Below are 17,950 nucleotides of genomic sequence, written 5' to 3' on the forward strand. Positions count from 1 at the left end.
TGATAAAAGGTTTAGAAAACCTGAACTATGAGGAAAGATTGAAAGAAATAGGCATGTTTAGTGTTGAGAAAAGACTGAAAAGTCTTCAGATATGCTAAGGGCTATTATAAAGATGATGGTGATCAGTTGTTTTCCATGTCCACTGAAAGTAGGACAGGATGTAATGGGCTTAAGCTGCAACAAGGGAGATTGTAGGTTAGATATTGAGAAAAACTTTGTCACTAGAAAGGTAATTAAGCTCCGGAATAGTCTTTTGAGTGGAATCCCCATTTTTGTAGGGTTTTAAGAGCAGGTTGGACCAACAAATATCAGGGATGGCCTAGGTTTACTTGATCCTGCCTTAGAACAAGGGCTGGACTTGCTGGCCCCCTCAAAGTCCCTTCTAGCCGTACATTTCTGTGATTCTAATTCTGGTCTTCTCTTAGCCTAGTTGTTGAAATTATAGGAAGGAAATACAGCTCTTCAAAGGACTGCTATGTCATGTAACTCTGCCACTGTTTGGAGAGAGAGTCATAGCTGTTCTTTTTTTTTTTTTTAAAGCCCAAATAGTTCTGTCTGTTAACTTCTACTGGTCTAGAGTGCAGGAATACTTGGGAGGACCAGAGATTTGTGGAGAGTGCAAAGCTACCAGAACATCAGAGCAGGCTTTTTCTTTCCTGGTGCGCTTGTGATTTTAAAAGTAGAGAGGTTTTCCACTGCTCTTCTGATATTTTAGCCTTCATATACCTCATCTTGTCTCTTCAGCCCATCAGTGATACTCCAATTTTATTCCTTTAGTTGCTTGACCATAAGATGTTCTTCAGATTCTTTTTTTCTCTGTTCTTCTGCTACCCTCATCCTGAAGGAACATTATTGCATCCTTATTGGTGCTCTATTTTAGAGAGTTGGGAGCAATTTGCTATCACTGTTTTACACCTCTGCTGTCAATAACTGGTGTTAAACAGTCTTTGAAATCTAGCTCTTGAAGTAGAACATGATACTGATGCAAAGGGAAGAAATGCTGATCACCTGATTCAGCTGTGCTGCCTGTATCAGTCTGAAGACTTGAAAAGAAATTCAAAAATATTTGGTTAACAACTCTCTGGAGTGGGTGTTGGGGGAGGGAGAAGGGGAATAAGGCAAACATTAGTGAGCATTGCAGGCTCATGTTAGCTGTTAAAGATGGCAGCACAGCATTCATACAATGGTGTTGAAATCTTTTTGTAGCTGTCAAGGATATTTCTTTGGATACTAACTCTCATTTGAGTGGAGGAAAACAAAATGCACAACTTCTCATGATTGCTTTAATTGGGAAGCTTCTTTCATAGAAAGCGATCTTGAGAAGCAGTAAAATCCAGTGTTTTTGTGTACCTTGTGTATTTCATGTTCCCAAGCTACACATTGGTAGGAAGTGAAAGTAGAAATTCCGTGACATTATATACTATATTGTATTTATACTATACACAATGTATCCCAATCTGAATTATTTGATTTAAGAAAGTTAAATGAAAATGTTGAGATTATTTGGGGCCTACGGTGTACAGTTCTCATAAACTTTAGTTCCAAATTAATCATGCTGGTATTCATCTGTGTAATTTACAAACTAGAATAAAGAATAATTTAGAGAGAAAAGTGGCATTCAGTTTTATCTCTGGGTTAATATATGCTTAATATGCTCTATACTGCAGTTTTTTGTTTTTAATGCTAGTTTCAAACAGAAAAAAACCCCAAAACTGTGGCTTGTGGTGTTGTACAACTCCAATTCCTCTTATGGGAGCTTGCATTTGGGGATAAGCGCCGACTGTAGTCTTCAGGATAGACTTTAAAGGCCGTGTAGAACATTCCTGTGCATGCACAGACACTTGAAAGTGCAAAACAATGTGCAAATGTGCACACACAAATTGTGTATGTATAATCCTGTCATTTGTGGGTGCAAGAAATAATGTGGAAAAAAGTTAATGCCCAGAGTTCATTAAGCTGAAATGGAGGTAGAGTTGCAACCCTCTGAAAATGTGGCCCTTCACAGTAGCTATGTAATCTTTCATTCTGAATGTCTGAGCCAGAAGGAAGCATGGTTTTCCTTTAAGCAGACAGTGCATAAACTGAAGTATAACTGGGAGTGTGAGAGAGGAATCGGTCTCTTAAGGGTTGATGGGGAACCAGCATGGAATAGCAGTTAAAGTCTGGGTTTCAACACTTCAGATATCCAACAGTGGTATGTGGTAACAGTTACATTTCCTGTGTCAGTCCCTCTCATTTTATCTCTCATAATGTACCTAATGAGAATATAAGACAATGTAATGGAAAAAATAACATAAAATTGTGACTGAAATACTGATGAGCTTCTCCTTACCTGCCCCTCCCTTTGCAGGAAAAGCATCAGCGTGTTAGTATTTTCTTTGACTATGCAAAACGTGGTAAGAACACTGCATGGTCCTACTTTCTGCCTATGTTGAACCGCCAAGATCTCTTCACTGTGCACATGGTAAGCTTTAAATGTATCTATCTCCCAAGAAGCTGTGGTGAAAATAGAAATGTATTTTCTTTTTGGAGTTTGCAGATTCATAAAACTTAAATCAGTCCTTGTGTGGTAAAAGGCTTTTCTTTTACAAGTCAGGTAAACCAGTTTTATCACACAACAAATTTTTGCACAACCATTTGTTACAAAATACATGCTGCTTTTCCTGGGAATCAAAATAGTGTTATGTGGAACTATGGTTCTTTGTTCTGAATTATTATGTCTGTCTCATTGATCAGGAAATATCTGTGGTAAAAACAGATTTCTTTAAAGAAAACTGTTTAGTTACTAGAAAATATCCACCAACCAGTGATCCCTCTGTAGTTATGTGTGTTAGTATAAAATTTTGTAGCACATATTTTCAAACCTTAAGGGCCGTAATTTTATTATTCACTTTCATATATTATTTGTAAAAGTTGAGGTGGTTATAGATTCTCGTCTGCTACTTTGGAGTGCTGCAGAATGTAGAAGTCCTGCTGCATAATTTGACAGTTTTTCCTCAAATAATTCCTTGAATGCATATAAGTTGTCTTGGGAAGACTGTAGGCATAGAAAACAGATCCAGTTTGTATGTTTCTCACATGTCATAGGCATTGTGAAGAACTACTTATGAAAACCTGTTTTCTGTGTTGTACAATTTCCTCCTCAGAAGATTCCATCTCATTTCCCCAGTGGTTTTCCTGTCCTTTTTAAAGGCAAAAAAAGAATAATAATCTTTCTTCTGGAAACTATATTTTCTGCTTCAGTATGGGCACATGTACTTATTTAAAATTTCTTGGTGCATTGATATTTGTGAGCCTTAAATATTTAAAATTAAGCAAATTGATGTTAATGAATGTTGCATACCCAATTAGGACTAGATCCTGCATCTGGCTTTGTGTTGGCAGACACCTACCTCTGAAAGGAGCCAGTTGCAGGACCAAGCCCTAGACTGCAACGATGCTGTCTTAGATTTTTATTTTATTTTTTATAACCTCTGATCTGTGTACACTGCTTCTGCATACTAATGTGGGGCAGAGCCAACAGAAAAAGCTGAAGGACAAATATTAGGTATAAATAAACTATAAGGCTTTGCTTCGAAAAAATGAATAAAGCAGCAGTATTTGTGTAAGTAGCAATATTTTCCCCGAAATTGGTTTCCAAAGCATATACAGCAGTGTTTTGTTTTTTTTTTTCCTCCGTTCAATCTTTGATCACTTGCAACTGAAGTTCTATTTACCAAATTCTTTTTTAGGCAGCAAGAATTATTGCCAAATTGGCCGCCTGGGGAAAAGAGTTGATGGAAGGCAGTGATCTGAATTATTACTTCAACTGGATTAAAACTCAACTTAGTTCACAGGTAAAAAAACTAAACTTAAACAAAAAATTAAAATGCACTCTTAAAAGGCTTACATTTTTAAACCTCCCTACAAAGGTGTATAAAGTGTAAATGTGTAACTGTATTAACAAAATATGCATTATTTGTTTAAAGAAAAAAACTTTAGACTTCAGTAATTACCAGTTACAATTAACTCTCAAATCCTTAGACTTGCTTTCTAAGTAAGAGATATTATAACTTCACATATACTTTCAAATACTATATACTAAGTTCCAGCTAGAGTAAGAAAAGGAGGGTTTTTGCCGGGGGAGGGGAAACACGCTGAATGATTATATGCTTTTCTGTTTTCGTGATTGATTGAAAAGTGCCATCCCCACAGAGTCTGCACAGCTATGAGAGAGCAAACTGCATTCCATTTTGCTTTTTATGTTTAATAACAAAGTTGCTGACTCCTGGTGACTGAATGTGAGAGAAAATAATCCTTTCAGTTTTTTTTTTTTTTTTGGAGGGCTTGCACTTGGGGGAAAAAAATCATGTCTTGACTTGTATGCTGAACAGTTTTGGAAACCATCTACAGCAAATGAATATAGAACTCCTTTTCTTGTTGTTTTTTGGACTGTAACTGCACTCTAAGGTACATTAATTGATTCCAAGGCCAGAAGAGATCATCGTGAACAGTTAGTGTAATCTCCTGTACAACACAGGTCATGGAACTTCCCAAAAATAATTCTTAGAGCAGATCTTTTAGAAAAATAGCCTATCTTGATTTAGAAATTGCCAGTGATGGAAAATCCACCACAATCCTTGATAAATTGTTCCAATGGTTAATTTCTATCTCAATTGAAAATTTATGCCTTATTTCCAGTCGGACTTTGTCTGACTTCAAGTTCCAGCCACTGGAGTGTGCTATACCTTTCTCTGCTAGATTGAAGAGTCCATTAAAAAAAAAAAATTGATCCCCACTTAGACTGAAACATCTGAAACTGTGAAGCTGCCTAAAAAATGCATAAATGTTTGAGCAGTATTGGCATGTGACAATAGCTCTAGTATAGTAAGAATGACTTGTTCTTCAGAAGCAAAACCATGTTTCTTTGCTGTTTCATATGGTGGCGTTACTTTTTGTGTAAGGTTGTTTACAAAAACAGTTTGTCATTTTCTAATAAGTGTGTGTAGGAGTGAAACTGAATTCTAATAAATTGTGAGACTCAGTTCAGTAGGCTTTCTGACCAAACTTTACTCAGATACATTTTTGGAAACTAAGGACCTTTAGAGGAAGAATACCATATGGTTTCTATAAAAGCAAGAATCTTAAAAGCGTGACTTTATTTTTAAAAACTCAGAGCTGTGCCTTAATATCTTCAAATTGATTCAAGTGTTTTTAGATCATTTGCAGTTGAGTTTGAAATATAAAGAGCATTGTTATAAATACACCTTCTTTTTAAATTTTGAAATGTATTTTGTGATGTCTGGAAGTAATCCTGACTCGCTCTTCTGGGCAGGGAAGATACTTTGAATTATGTCAAAATAATACATCAGTGCCTTTGGCCAATATATAGCTTCACATTGGATTCTTTTGGACTACTTATGTAACGCCAACAGACCCAGTCACTGGCGGGCGGGATCAAATCTGGGACCCCTGGAGCTTAATGGGTAAGCCAAAAGCCAACCAGCTGTTAGCTAAGGCTGTAGAGCAAACACATTAATCTCTCTCTCTCTCTCTCTCTCTGGATATGTCTACACTACGAAATTAGGTCAATTTTTATAGAAGTTGATTTTTAGAAATCTATTTTATACAGTCGATTTGTGTATGTTCCCACTAAGCACATTAAGTCGGCGGAGTGTGTCCTCAATACCATGGCTAGCATCGAATCAGAGAGTAGTGCACTGTAGGAAGCTATCCCACAGTTCCTGCAGTCTCTGCTGGCTATTGGAATTCTGGGTTAAGCTCCCAACACCTGATGGGGCAAAAATATTGTCGTGGGTGGTTTTGGGTACATGTTGTCAGCCTCCCCTCCCTCCCTCTGTGAAAGCAACTGTAGACAATCATTTTGCACCTTTTTCCCTGGGTTACCCGTGCAGACGCTATAGCATGGCAAGCATGGAGCCCGCTCAACTCACTGCTGCTGTTGCAAGCATTGTAAACACCTCACACATTATACTGCAATATGTGCAGAACCTGGCTAAGAGTCGGCAGCATGAAGACAATTGTGAGGAGGACATGGACACAGACGCTCCTGAAAGCACGGGCTGTGGCAATTGGGACATCATGGCAGCAGTGGGGCTGGTTGATACAGTGGAATGCTGATTCTGGGCCAGGCAAACAGGCACAGATTGGTGGGACTGCATAGTGTTACCGGGATGGAATGAATCCCAGTGGCTGTGAAACTTTCGCATGCATAAGGCCACTTTTCTGTAACTCTGTGAGTTGCTTTCCCCCACCCTGAAGCACAGGAATACCTAGATGAGAGCTGCCCTGACAGTTGAGAAGTGAGTGGCGATAGCCCTGTGGAAACTTGCAATGCCCGACTGCTACCGGTCAGTCGGGAATCAATTTGGAGTGGGCAAATCTACAGTGGGGACTGCTGTGATTCAAGTAGCCAATGCGATCACTGATGTTCTTCTATCAAGGGTAGCGACTGGGCAATGTGCAGACCATAGTGGATGGCTTTGCTGCAATGGGTTTCCCTAACTGTGGTGGGGTGATAGGCGGAACGCATATCCCTATCTTGGCACTGGACCACCTTGCCAACAGTACATAAACCGCAAGAAGTTCTTCTCAATGGTGCTGCAAGCACTGGTGGATCACAAGGGATGTTTCACCAACATCAACGTGGGATGGCTGGGAACGGTGCATGACACTCGGATCTTTAGGAACTCCGGGCTGTTTGAGCAGCTGCAAGACGGGACTTACTTCCCAGAGCAGAAAATTACTGTTGGGGATGTTGAAATGCCGATAGTTATCCTTGGGGACCCAGCCTACTCCTTGCTCCCATGGCTCATGAAGCCATATGCAGGCAGCTTGGACAGTAGTAAGGAGCAGTTCAACTGTAGGCTGAGCAAGTGTAGAATGGTGGTAGAATGTACCTTTTGGACATTTAAAAGCTCGCTAGTGCTGTTTGTTGACTAGGTTAGACCTCAGTACAACCAATATTTTCATTGTTATTACTGCTTGCTGTGTGCTCCATAATACGTGTGAGAGTAAGCGGGAGACGTTTATGGCAGGGTGGGAGGTTGAGGCAAATCGTCTGGCTGCCAGTTTTGAGTAGCCAGACACCAGGGCGATTAAAAGAGCACAGGTAGGTGTGCTGCGCATCAGAGAGGCTTTGAAAACCAGTTTCATGACTGGCCAGGCTACGGTGTGACAGTTGTGTGTGTTTCTCCTTGCTGCAAACCCGCCCCCTTTGTTGATTTTAATTCCCTGTAAGCCAACCACCCTCCCTACTTCGATCACAGCTGGCAAAGGAAATAAAGTCACTATTGTTTTGAAACCATGCATTCTTTCTTTTTTAATTCTAAAAAAAAAAAAAAGGTGAGATAACTGACAAGGTAGCTCGGGTGGGATGGGGAAGGAGGGAAGGACAAGGTCACATTTTGTTGTAGCCACACTTCAAAACAAAACTGTTTTGAATCTTGGGTCATCCTCTGGAGTGGAGTGGCTGGGTGAGGAGGATATAGAACTTGGGGAGGAGGGCAGGCAGTTGTACAGTGGATGCAGAGGCGGTCTGTGCTATTGTTGGCTTTCCTGCAGCTCCACCAGATGCCTGAGCATGTCTGTTGGCTCCCCCATTAGCCTCAGTATTGCATCCTGCCTCTTCTCATCGTGCTCACTAAATGCTTTCCTGGCCTCTGCCACTGAATGCCTCCATGCATTCAGCTGTGCCCTGTCAGTGCGGGAGGACTGCATGAGCTCAGAAACATGTCAGCGCGAGTGCGGTTTTTTCCGCCTTCTAATCTGCGATAACCTCAGGGATGGAGATGATAGGGGAAGCATAGAGACATTTGCTCCTACAGGGGGATAAAAAGGGAGAGTAAAATTTAAGATGATACATTTCTGAGAACAAAAGGGAGACTTTTTCACAATGAATCAAGCAATTCACAGCAGACAGCACATGTGTTTTAGGTACAAGGTTGTATTTTGCCTTTTATATTGAGCGCCTGCTGGTATGGTGACACATTACACACGGTTGGGCAACAGAATTTGGTTTCCAGGCAGCCACGGTAAGCCAAAGGGTACGCAGGGTTAGCTTCTTACGCCTTCATAACATGTGGGAATGTTTTCAAATTGCAGCACCCTCCTTTCCCATAGCAAGCAATGTTGGTTGGGTTTGCCATTTAAAAGGAGGGGCTGCGATTTTCGGGTGGATATGTAGCACACACCTCCCCCCTACCCCTACTTGTGGCTATTTGGGATGATCCCTTCCCCCGCCGCTTGGCTATTCTCAGGGATGATCCCTTTTAGCCAAGCGCAAACAGCCCAGCATGAATGGGATCCTTTTACTGTTCCCTTACAAAAATTCCCCTATTTCAACCAGGTGACCATGAATGATACCACTCTCCTGAGGCTAATACAGAAAGATATAGACTGAATGTTGCTTGCATGTGACCAAAACCCAGGACCATTTGCTGCCATGCTTTGTGCTGCAGTGATTCCAGACTACTTGCTACTGGCTTGGTGTGGTAAAGTGTCCTACTGTGGAGGACAAAATAAGGCAGCCCTCCCCAGAAACCTTCTGCAAAGGCTTTCAGAGTACCTGCAGGAGAGCTTCGTGGCGATGTCCCTGGAGGATTCCTGCTCCATCCGCAGACACGTTAGCAGACTTTTCCAGTAGCTGTACTGGCCGCGAATGCATCCCAAGTCTTCAGGGCAAATCAAACATTAAACACTATTGCTTTTAATTCCTGTACTGTAGTTACAAATGTGCACTCACCAGAGGTCTCTTCTCTGGCTTCAGGGTTGGGGATCCTGCCTTGGGAGGGTATTGGCTACAGGGTGATGAAAAGGTCCTGGCTGTCGGGGAGAATGGATTCACCACTTGTCTGTTGCACATTCTCCTCTTCCTCTTCCACAAAATCCTCTTCCATGTTGGGTGGGACTCCCCCCTTGCAGGTGTCCATGGACAGTGGTGGGGTAGCGGTAGGGTCCCCCCCTAGAATGCCATGCAGCTGATCATAGAAGCGGCATGTATAGGGCTCTGACCCAGAGTGACCGTTTGCCTCCTTTACCTTTTGGTAGGCTTGCCTGAGCTCCTTGACTTTCACGTGGCACTGCTGTGTGTCCCTGTTGTAGCCTCTGTCCATCATGTCCTGTGTGATTTTTGGTATATATATTTTCATTTCTTCTTTTTGATGGGAGTTCAGCCTGCACAGATGCTTCTCCCCATACAGCAATCAGATCCAGTGTTTCCCTTTCGGTCCATGCTGGAGCTCGTTTGCGATTCCGGGGGAACTGCATGGTCACCTGTGCTGCTGAGCTTGCTGCACTGACCAAACAGGAAATGAAATTCAAAAGTTCCCAGGGCTTTTCCTGTGTACCTGGCTAGTTTATTGGAGTTGAAAGCGCTATCCAGAGCGGTCACATTGGAGCACTCTGGGATAGCTCCCAGAGGCCAATAACGTCGATTTGCATCTGCACTACCCCAGATTTGACCCAAGAGGGTCCATTTTAGTGCAACTCCCCTCGCCGGGAGGTGTACAGAAGTTGATTTTAGGAGCCCTTTAGGTCGATGGAATGGGGTTGCTTGTGTAGACACATTCATTATAAAATCAACCTAATGTGGCTACATTTGATCTAACCCTGTAGTGTAGACCAGGGCTAAGGCATCTCAGTGCCACTAGATGGGACAGAACTCCACACCCAGAAGGTGTATGGGTTATACTTAGTTTTGCTTTTGCTTCCTGAAGTTTCGAGCAATTTCACTGTCATTTATTGATATTATCCAAGGCAGGGTTATAGTCTTTCTGCTTACACCATTCTGAGACTAACCCTAATAGGTGTTATGTACAAGCACTCAAAGGAGAAAATGCGCTTCAGTGTACCTCATAACAGTGTCCTGGACGACTTGGATATTATTGTTCTGTTGTTGTTCTTACCACCTTCGTGTAAACCGGGATACTGCAAAACATTGGCTTGTGAGAGGATGCTTCTCTATTTGCCAGTTATTGTAGTCTTGATTTGTGAGGGTAGAATTAGTGTGATTTTCTTCCTCATTAGAAATTGACTTAGCTAGGTACAGTTTTATCGTAGGTGAAAGGACTTTCCAACAGATCTGGTTAGCTGTAGAATAGTCTCTAAATGAAAGTAGTGGAGGACAGTGACTATTGGGGCACTCAGCTGGCCTGGACAAAATCATGCAAGTTGTACTGTAGGGCTAAGAGACCATCCTGATCATACATTTATTTTAATAGCAATAGAGTTGCCTTAACAAGAAAAGCTGACCATTTTTGTTTTTGTGCTAGAAACTTCGTGGTACCATGGGTGCTATTGAAACAGGAACAGTCTCAACCAGTGATGTGAGTATCTCTTTGTAACTTGTTAATGTAGTGGCCTCCTAAAACATTAAACAGTCTCTATTATTCACCAAACTTTTAAAATTGATAGTCAGGATTAAACAGACCCAGACTATATAACCTATCCTAAAAGCTACATAGGGTGGAGAGGGGGAATTGATTTTAAAGGTGTTCCTATGTTTATACCTTACATTTATTTTTCTCCCCCCTTGGGGCTTATTTTTATACTGTTTTCTTCTTGTGTGGGTTTACCTCAGGACCTCTGCCTCATGTGCACCCAAAGGAATGAATGGGAACATGCAGAGTGGGATATTCAGACTCTGTGATGAGTGGCCTGACTTGGAATCTGCCAGGTTCTAATGACTCCTGGGAGTCAAATCTCAGAGCTGTGGAAATTCCACCAGTCTTGTGCTAGGAAGCTAAGAGCACGAACTCTGTTGGAATACTACTGACTTCTGAGAGCAGAATTACAACCAACTTCCCCATTATTGATAGCTCTAGTGGGGATGGCTTTTAGAAATGTGCATATACCTGTTTAAATCTAGGTATAAACATAATTTATTTCTCTAGTTGATGAGGAAAGTGGATTATTAGATCTTCTGATCTGAAAACAGAAATCTTAGTGAGTGAAGCATAAGTGTAGGTAAAACAAATGGGGACATCTGAATGCAAAATAATCCAGTTTTGCTTTTAATGTCTTTTTTTTTTTTTTTGTGAGCTGATTAAAAACAGTCAATATTTCAATTCTGAACTTTGACTTTTTAATGTGACTTTTTCAAGGGCTTATTAGCCACTCTTCGAAATTGCATTGGGTTGAAACATGTCCTGTTTTCTATACCTTACAGAATGCAGTGAAACAGTTTAGCTTTTTTGTTGTTCTGTGTTCAAAATGTTGTACCTGTTGAATCAAAATTCTTGAATTACAAAAATATAGCTCTGCAAAAAACAAATTCACTTGTGTGAACTTAAGAATATATTAAATACTTTAAAATCTATATTGCTTTTTTTAACAAAATGCAACATACTTGGGCAGCAGATAGGTTAATAACTGTTTAATTTCATACAGATGAACAGTTCAGGTGTTCTGATTGAAGAGTCTTTGTGATGGCAATTATTATAGAACGCAGTTTGATTTCAAGCTGTACTACACATTTTTGCCACTCGATGGCACCAAGAAACAAAAGTATTTATCTAAAACGTGCTGCATAATGTTGTTTGATAATGAAATGTGTGGGACACTAGTGCTTCTGCTTATCAATTCAAATGGAGTCAGGATATTACAATTACGTCTGCATTGAGCTGGCAGTGGTAACATCATTCCAGTTATGAGAAGGGGAAAGAAAGGGGCAATTAAATACTAAAAACTGAATACTAACTGTTCAGTGTCAAACTCTGACTGGCAGTAAAGGAAGTTCAGAGGGTAAGTTGCTTTTGTCTCCTTAATGTCTCCTATTATGAATACGGCAGAAAATAGTACATATAAAATCGTCCCAGATAAACCTCTACAATATGCAGCTACAAAAACGTCCCTTGAAAGTTTAGTGCTTTCTTAAGCATTATCAAGCCTTCTTACTTGAGTAAACTGAGTTCTGAGGAGGAGGGCTGAATTCCACGCCTTGTCTCCCCGGCCTTGGACACTGGGAAGCAACAGCATGAAGTTGGTTTAAAAGGGAACGTTTTACTCAGTTCCTCAGTGTGATGTAGGCAGTGCAGTTCAGAATGCAACTGGGCAATGTAGCAGGTGAAAGTGAATCTCATAACTTCAGTTTTCTCTATGCTTGTGGCGTAGTGAAGAAATTTCACTCCACTACTCTGGCAAAAGCTGTGGCAGGATAAACAGTTTGACACTTGATTTTTAGGGTCCAAAGAATATGTTAACATTAAAGACATTGATGGCTTTTTAGGAGATTAATAAGCATACACTTGGAGTTGCTGCATCTCCTTTAAATGTAAAACAGTATCTTCACTAAGGAAAAAGATGTATTTTTAACTTGTATTCACTAGATTGTTAATTTGGGTTAGTGAAGACAAAGTATCTTGTTTTTAATGCATGTTAACTGGTCACAGTTACCTGCTATTGTGGGTTAAAACTGCAATTTACCTTGTCTTCATTAAGATTTTAACGCAGGTTAGATTAAAGGGGGTTAAATACCTTTTTTTTTTTTTAATTCTTCCCCCCCACCCCCCTTTTCTTTTTCTAGTTAAGACAAGGTCTAAAAGTGGAGATTGAAACATTCTCAGACACTCCTTTGCAATATTGCTGTTTCAAGTCTCCATTATGCAGATGGCCCTTTGTCATAGGGCCTTAGAACAGTGAGTAGTCTTACTTCCACATATCCTTCGGTATGTAAACTGAGGATGAGTTAAGGGTGCAGTGACAGCCTTTTACACAGACAGGAGGAAATTATGGCTCATCCTAATAAAAAATGAGGGGTTTTTATTTTAATTGAAAGCAGTATTGAGAGATAACTTTTATGATTGTGTCTTTAAAGATCTGGCAATTCCTAGTTTCAGTAATAGAGAGATACTTCCTATGTTTTAGGTAAATGACTAAAATTTTTGAGATTTATACAGTTAATTTGTTTCAAGAGATAGTAGTTTTGTTGTGTACAGCAGATTCTTCCATCCATGTTACCTTTTACTTTCAAGATTTATGAAAGCAAATAACTATCTATTGAAATAAATGTCCTTGTTAATTATCACTGTGTGGTCTTCAGTTTCTGATTATATAAAGGTGGAGGGGGAACGAATTCATTTGCAGTTCTTGTGGAACAGCATAACCATCTCTTATTGTCTCTTACCTTTTCATTTCATCCAGGACTTGTCTTAACATTTCTTTCCTCCTTTAAGTGTTTGAAATTCTTGACCTTCTACAATGTTGCTGATCCACCATGATGTTTTAGAGGAGGGGTCAGCAACCTTTGGCACCTGGCCCGTTGGGGGAGACTGCTGGCGGGCCGGGCCAGTTTGTTTATCTGGAGCATCTGCAGGCATGGAGCCCCACAGCTCCCACTGGTCGCGGTTCGCCATTCCTGGCCAATGGGAGCTGTGGGAAGCGGTGCCTTGTGTTCTTTTCTCACTCTAATCTCTGCCCTGGGGTTTATAAATTTATATCCAATGACTTAGAGCAGTTCTGTGACAGAGCTAAGATTACAATTAGAGTTCTTGATTTTCCAGGAAATCTGCCTTTTGTAAGAAATCCTGTTAGCTGCCAAAGCTGTGGCAATATTCTGTATTCCACCATCATTGTTTGATTACTGCTTAGATTTTCTGAAGTATGGGGATTTATGTTCTATATCTCCATCATATGAAGGAACTTCTAATAACACTTGAAAATCACAAAGGTAAGAAGATGAGAACATTCAAAGTTTCAATAAGAGCAAGGTGGTATTCCTTTACAGACTGTTTTCTCAGATCCTCGCTAGAGAGCAACTTCCAGACTTTTGTGTCTCAATGGCCTGCTGGTGCTGCAGACTCAGTGGTCTGGGTGGAAGGTGGTTAGTGATCCACATCTTTCTTTAATGCAAGCTTTTAATAATAGTTCTGCAGCTGAATCTGAAGTTGCTCAAACACTGAATTATTCCTGACTGACACTGCAGTTCCCTTCATATTGGGGGGAAAAAAGGGAACTCCATTCTTCCTCTCTACACGTTGGAAGACAAATTTTCAAGCTTTCCAATGAATGTTTCTACCTTGTTTGCATTGACGGAATATTCATTTTCTACCATGGAATCAAGTGTCAATACCAGCAAAGTAGTATTAATGTACTACCCAAGAGATATTAATGATTGTTCACAAAAATCTTCATTTCTTAATACGAAGAGGCTGATTAGCACTTCACCTCCTGAGAGCCACCCCACTTCATTGTGAAAGAAGCTGGTGGTGAAGGTAATCATCTCAAGCTGCAATTCATGAAGTCAGAAATTCAATAACCTTTCAAAGGACTTGCACAGGTTTCCAAGCATTTTCTTAGCAGAAAAATTTGGAGGTGTATGAAACAGTGAAGCACGTTCCTGTGTGTATGAGTACTTGCCTCTGTTTTTCAATGGTGCTTGAACGCTTTCATAAAGCAAATCCAATCACGAGTACAGGTTTAATATTTTTGCTAGAGCTTCTACTAGCATCCAGTTGCACACATTCTTCTCCTGCACTAGTTTAGACTGAATTATGGACACACCATTGCAGGACATATATTATATCCATGTTTTAGAAAAAAAACTTTCAATGTATTGAAGATTTCTTCCAAAAATTCACATTTGTGTTAATTTTTTTTTTCTGTAACCCCTTACAGAAATTGTGTTGAACAGTTCAGGAAACACTGGTGTATGGAGACAAAACCAGAACCTTTACAGATATTATGGAAGCTAGTGTCCAGAACAGGAAAAATATTGTGATTCAATTTCTGGCCTACTGAAATTTTGTACAAAATTTCAACACTATTTAGTGCCTTAATCATCTTAAAATAAGGGTGGTGTTCTTGTTTCCACTTTAGAGTTCCCAATATGTACAGTGTGTGGCTGGATGCCTGCAGTTGATGCTCAGGGTCAATGAATATCGTTTTGCATGGGTAGAAGCAGATGGGGTAAACTGGTGAGTATATTACTTACTCTATACAGGAATAGTTACATTTCAAACATGCACAATAGGCTATTCCCCAAATGACCTTCCTTAAAATTCAACTCTTCAGGCTTAATTTTCAAACCTTCCTTACTTGTAGCCATAGTATTTGAGCCTGAAATTCTTATTTGTGCTCATATAGTAACGTATGCATGCAAACAAATGAGCTGAAAAATAGTCATATAACTATTCAGGGCTTCATAAAGTATTGTTCTGTTAATAACTTAAAGGTGATCAGAGCTATTTGTCTTAAAGGTTAGAGCACCATGCAGGGGGTTTGTTATATATGAGACTGATATACTGCAGGTTATTGAAAACAGATTAAATAAAAATTGAAGGTCCAGTAGAAACTTGCAGTAATCTTTAATGTAAGTTTTGTTGAAGAGTGATACTTTCTGGAATTATAGCTCCATTTTATTATGTAGTGTTTTTGGTAGATCACTTTCTACCCAAACTCTGTAAATTTCTTTCAAAGAGGAATAAATAGTTGTGCGTGAGTTCAGAAACTTATCACTGGCCTTACTTGGAAAAGATCACTATGTAAGTCTCTGTATTGTAAGTGACTTGTTATTAGAGCTGATTGAAACTCAATATTTTCATTCTGTGGGAAATTCTGACACTTCAAAATTTCCTTTTGTTTTGAAGTGGTTCAAAAAATCAATTTCCAGTGAAATGAAAATTCTGAAAAAAATTGTTTTGGAAATATCAACATGATGCACAATGACCTTATTAAAAGGACATGTGTCTTTCAAATAATATACAGTAATAAACTATAATAAAATTTAAAAGCCAAAATAATAAAGTTGAAACAAAGTGCTTTGACTTCGTTGAAATGAAGCACTTGTCAAAATTTTACAAAAAATTATTAAATTAAAATATTCACACAACATCTTGTCTTTATCAAATTACAGTTTTCCATCAAAAACTGTATTATCTAAACGCTTTTGAGCAGCTCTACTTGTTTTTTTTACACGCAAATGAAAGCTCTGTTTAGCAGATATATTACTCTTGTCATAGTCCCATCTAATGCTTGGTGATATGTATTTGTGACTTTCATGACCTGGCATGACTCTGATTACGGGCTGCTTTTAGAAGGCTCATCGTAAATGGTGTGTACATTAGTTTGCATTTTGCATACATCGTATTTAAATTGTTACATTCCAAGATGAGACTAGGGGCATCGGAAGAAAATGGTCTTACTCTGCTCTCTGCCCACTCTCCAACTCCATACTGCAATTCCAGAGTAGCTGCAAGTGTTTCCTAAAATGACAATGAAGCACATAGGAGTGGCCATACTGGGTCAGACCAAAGGTCCATCTAGCCCAGTATCCTGTCTGCCGACAGTGGCCAATGTCAGGTGCCCCAGAGGGAGTGAACCTAACAGGTAATGATCAAGTCATCCCGCCATCTGTCTCCACCCTCTGACAAATAGAGGCTAGGGACACCATTCCTTACCCATCCTGGCTAATAGCCATTAATGGACTTAACCTCCATGAATTTATCTAGTTCTCTTTTAAACCCTGTTATAGTCCTAGCCTTCACAACCTCCTCAGGCAAGGAGTTCCACAGGTTGACTGTGCGCTGAGTGAAGAAGAACTTCCTTTTATTTGTTTTAAACCTGCTACCCATTAATTTCATTAGGTGGCCCCTAGTTCTTATACTATGGGAACAACTAAATAACTTTTCCTTATTCACTTTCTCCACACCACTCATGATTTTATATACCTTTATCATATCCCCCCTTAGTCTCCTCATTTCCAAGCTGAAAAGTCCTAGCCTCTTTAATCTCTCCTCATCTGGGACCTGTGCCAAACCCCTAATCATTTAGTTGCCCTTTTCTGAACCTTTTCTAATGCCAGTATATCTTTTTTGAGATGAGGAGGCCACATCTGTATGTAGTATTCAAAATGTGGGTGTACCATGGATTTACAGAAGGGCAATAAGATATTCTCCTTCTTATTCTCTATCCCTTTTTTAATGATTCCTAACGTCCTGTTTGCTTTTTGGACTGCCGCTGCACACTGCGTGGACCTCTTCAGAGGACTATCCACGATGACTCCAAGATCTTTCCTGATTAGTTGTAGCTAAATTAGCCTCCATCATATTGTATGTATGGTTGGGGTTATTTTTTCCAATGTGCATTACTTTACATTTATCCACATTAAATTTCATTTGCCATTTTGTTGCCCAATCACTTAGTTTTGTGAGATCTTTTTGAAGTTCTTAAGTCTGCTTTGGTCTTAACTATCATGAGCAGTTTAGTATTGTCTGTAAACTTTGCCACCTCACTGTTTACCCCTTTCTCCAGATCATTTATGAATAAGTTGAACAGGATCGGTCCTAGGACTGACCCTTGGGGAACATCCCTAGTTACCCCTCTCCATTTTGAAAATTTACCATTTATTTCTACCCTTTGTTTCCCTGTCTTTTAACTAGTTCTCAATCCATGAAAGGATCTTCCCTCTTATCCCATGACAACTTAATTTATGTAAGAGCCTTTGGTGAGGGACCTTGTCAAAGGCTTTATGGAAATCTAAGTACACTATGCCCACTGGATCCTACTTGTTCACATGTTTGTTGACTCCTTCAGAGAACTCCAATAGATTAGTAAGACATGATTTCCCTTTACGGAAACCATGTTGACTTTTGCGCAACAATTTATGTTGTTCTATGTGTCTGACAACTTTATTCTTTATTATTGTTTCAACTGATTTGCCCAGTACTGACATTAGACTTACCTGTCTGTAATTGCTGGCATCACCTCTAGAGCCCTTTTTAAACATTGGCGTTACATTAGCTATCTTCCAGTCATTGGGTACAGAAGCTGATTTAAAGGGAAGGTTACAAATCACAGTTAGTAGTTCAGCAATTTCACATTTGAGTTCTTTCAGAACTCTTCGGTGAATGCCATCTGGTCGCGGTGACTTGTTACTGTGAAGTTTCTCAATTAATTCCAAAACCTCCTCTAGTGACACTTCAATCTGTGACAATTCCTCAGATTTGTCACCTAC

The 17,950-nt window shown here is 39.8% G+C and overlaps 1 protein-coding gene across 3 annotated transcripts in view; it reads left to right on the forward strand.

The window, feature by feature from the left end:
* ATP6V1H (ATPase H+ transporting V1 subunit H) overlaps positions 1-17,950 on the forward strand; it is an 87,288-nt gene that overhangs the window by 22,722 nt on the left and 46,616 nt on the right. For 2 of the 3 annotated variants that reach the window (XM_073331151.2, XM_073331153.2), the window contains exons 5-8: positions 2,351-2,464; positions 3,732-3,836; positions 10,272-10,325; positions 14,815-14,912. In XM_073331151.2, coding sequence (XP_073187252.1) covers positions 2,351-2,464; positions 3,732-3,836; positions 10,272-10,325; positions 14,815-14,912 — 371 coding nt within the window. The remainder of the gene's footprint in view (positions 1-2,350; positions 2,465-3,731; positions 3,837-10,271; positions 10,326-14,814; positions 14,913-17,950) is intronic. The other variant, XM_073331152.2, reaches the window with a different exon arrangement.

Source organism: Lepidochelys kempii, chromosome 2 (genome assembly GCF_965140285.1).
Source record: "Lepidochelys kempii isolate rLepKem1 chromosome 2, rLepKem1.hap1, whole genome shotgun sequence".
In the NCBI taxonomy this organism is placed as follows: Eukaryota; Metazoa; Chordata; order Testudines; family Cheloniidae; genus Lepidochelys; species Lepidochelys kempii.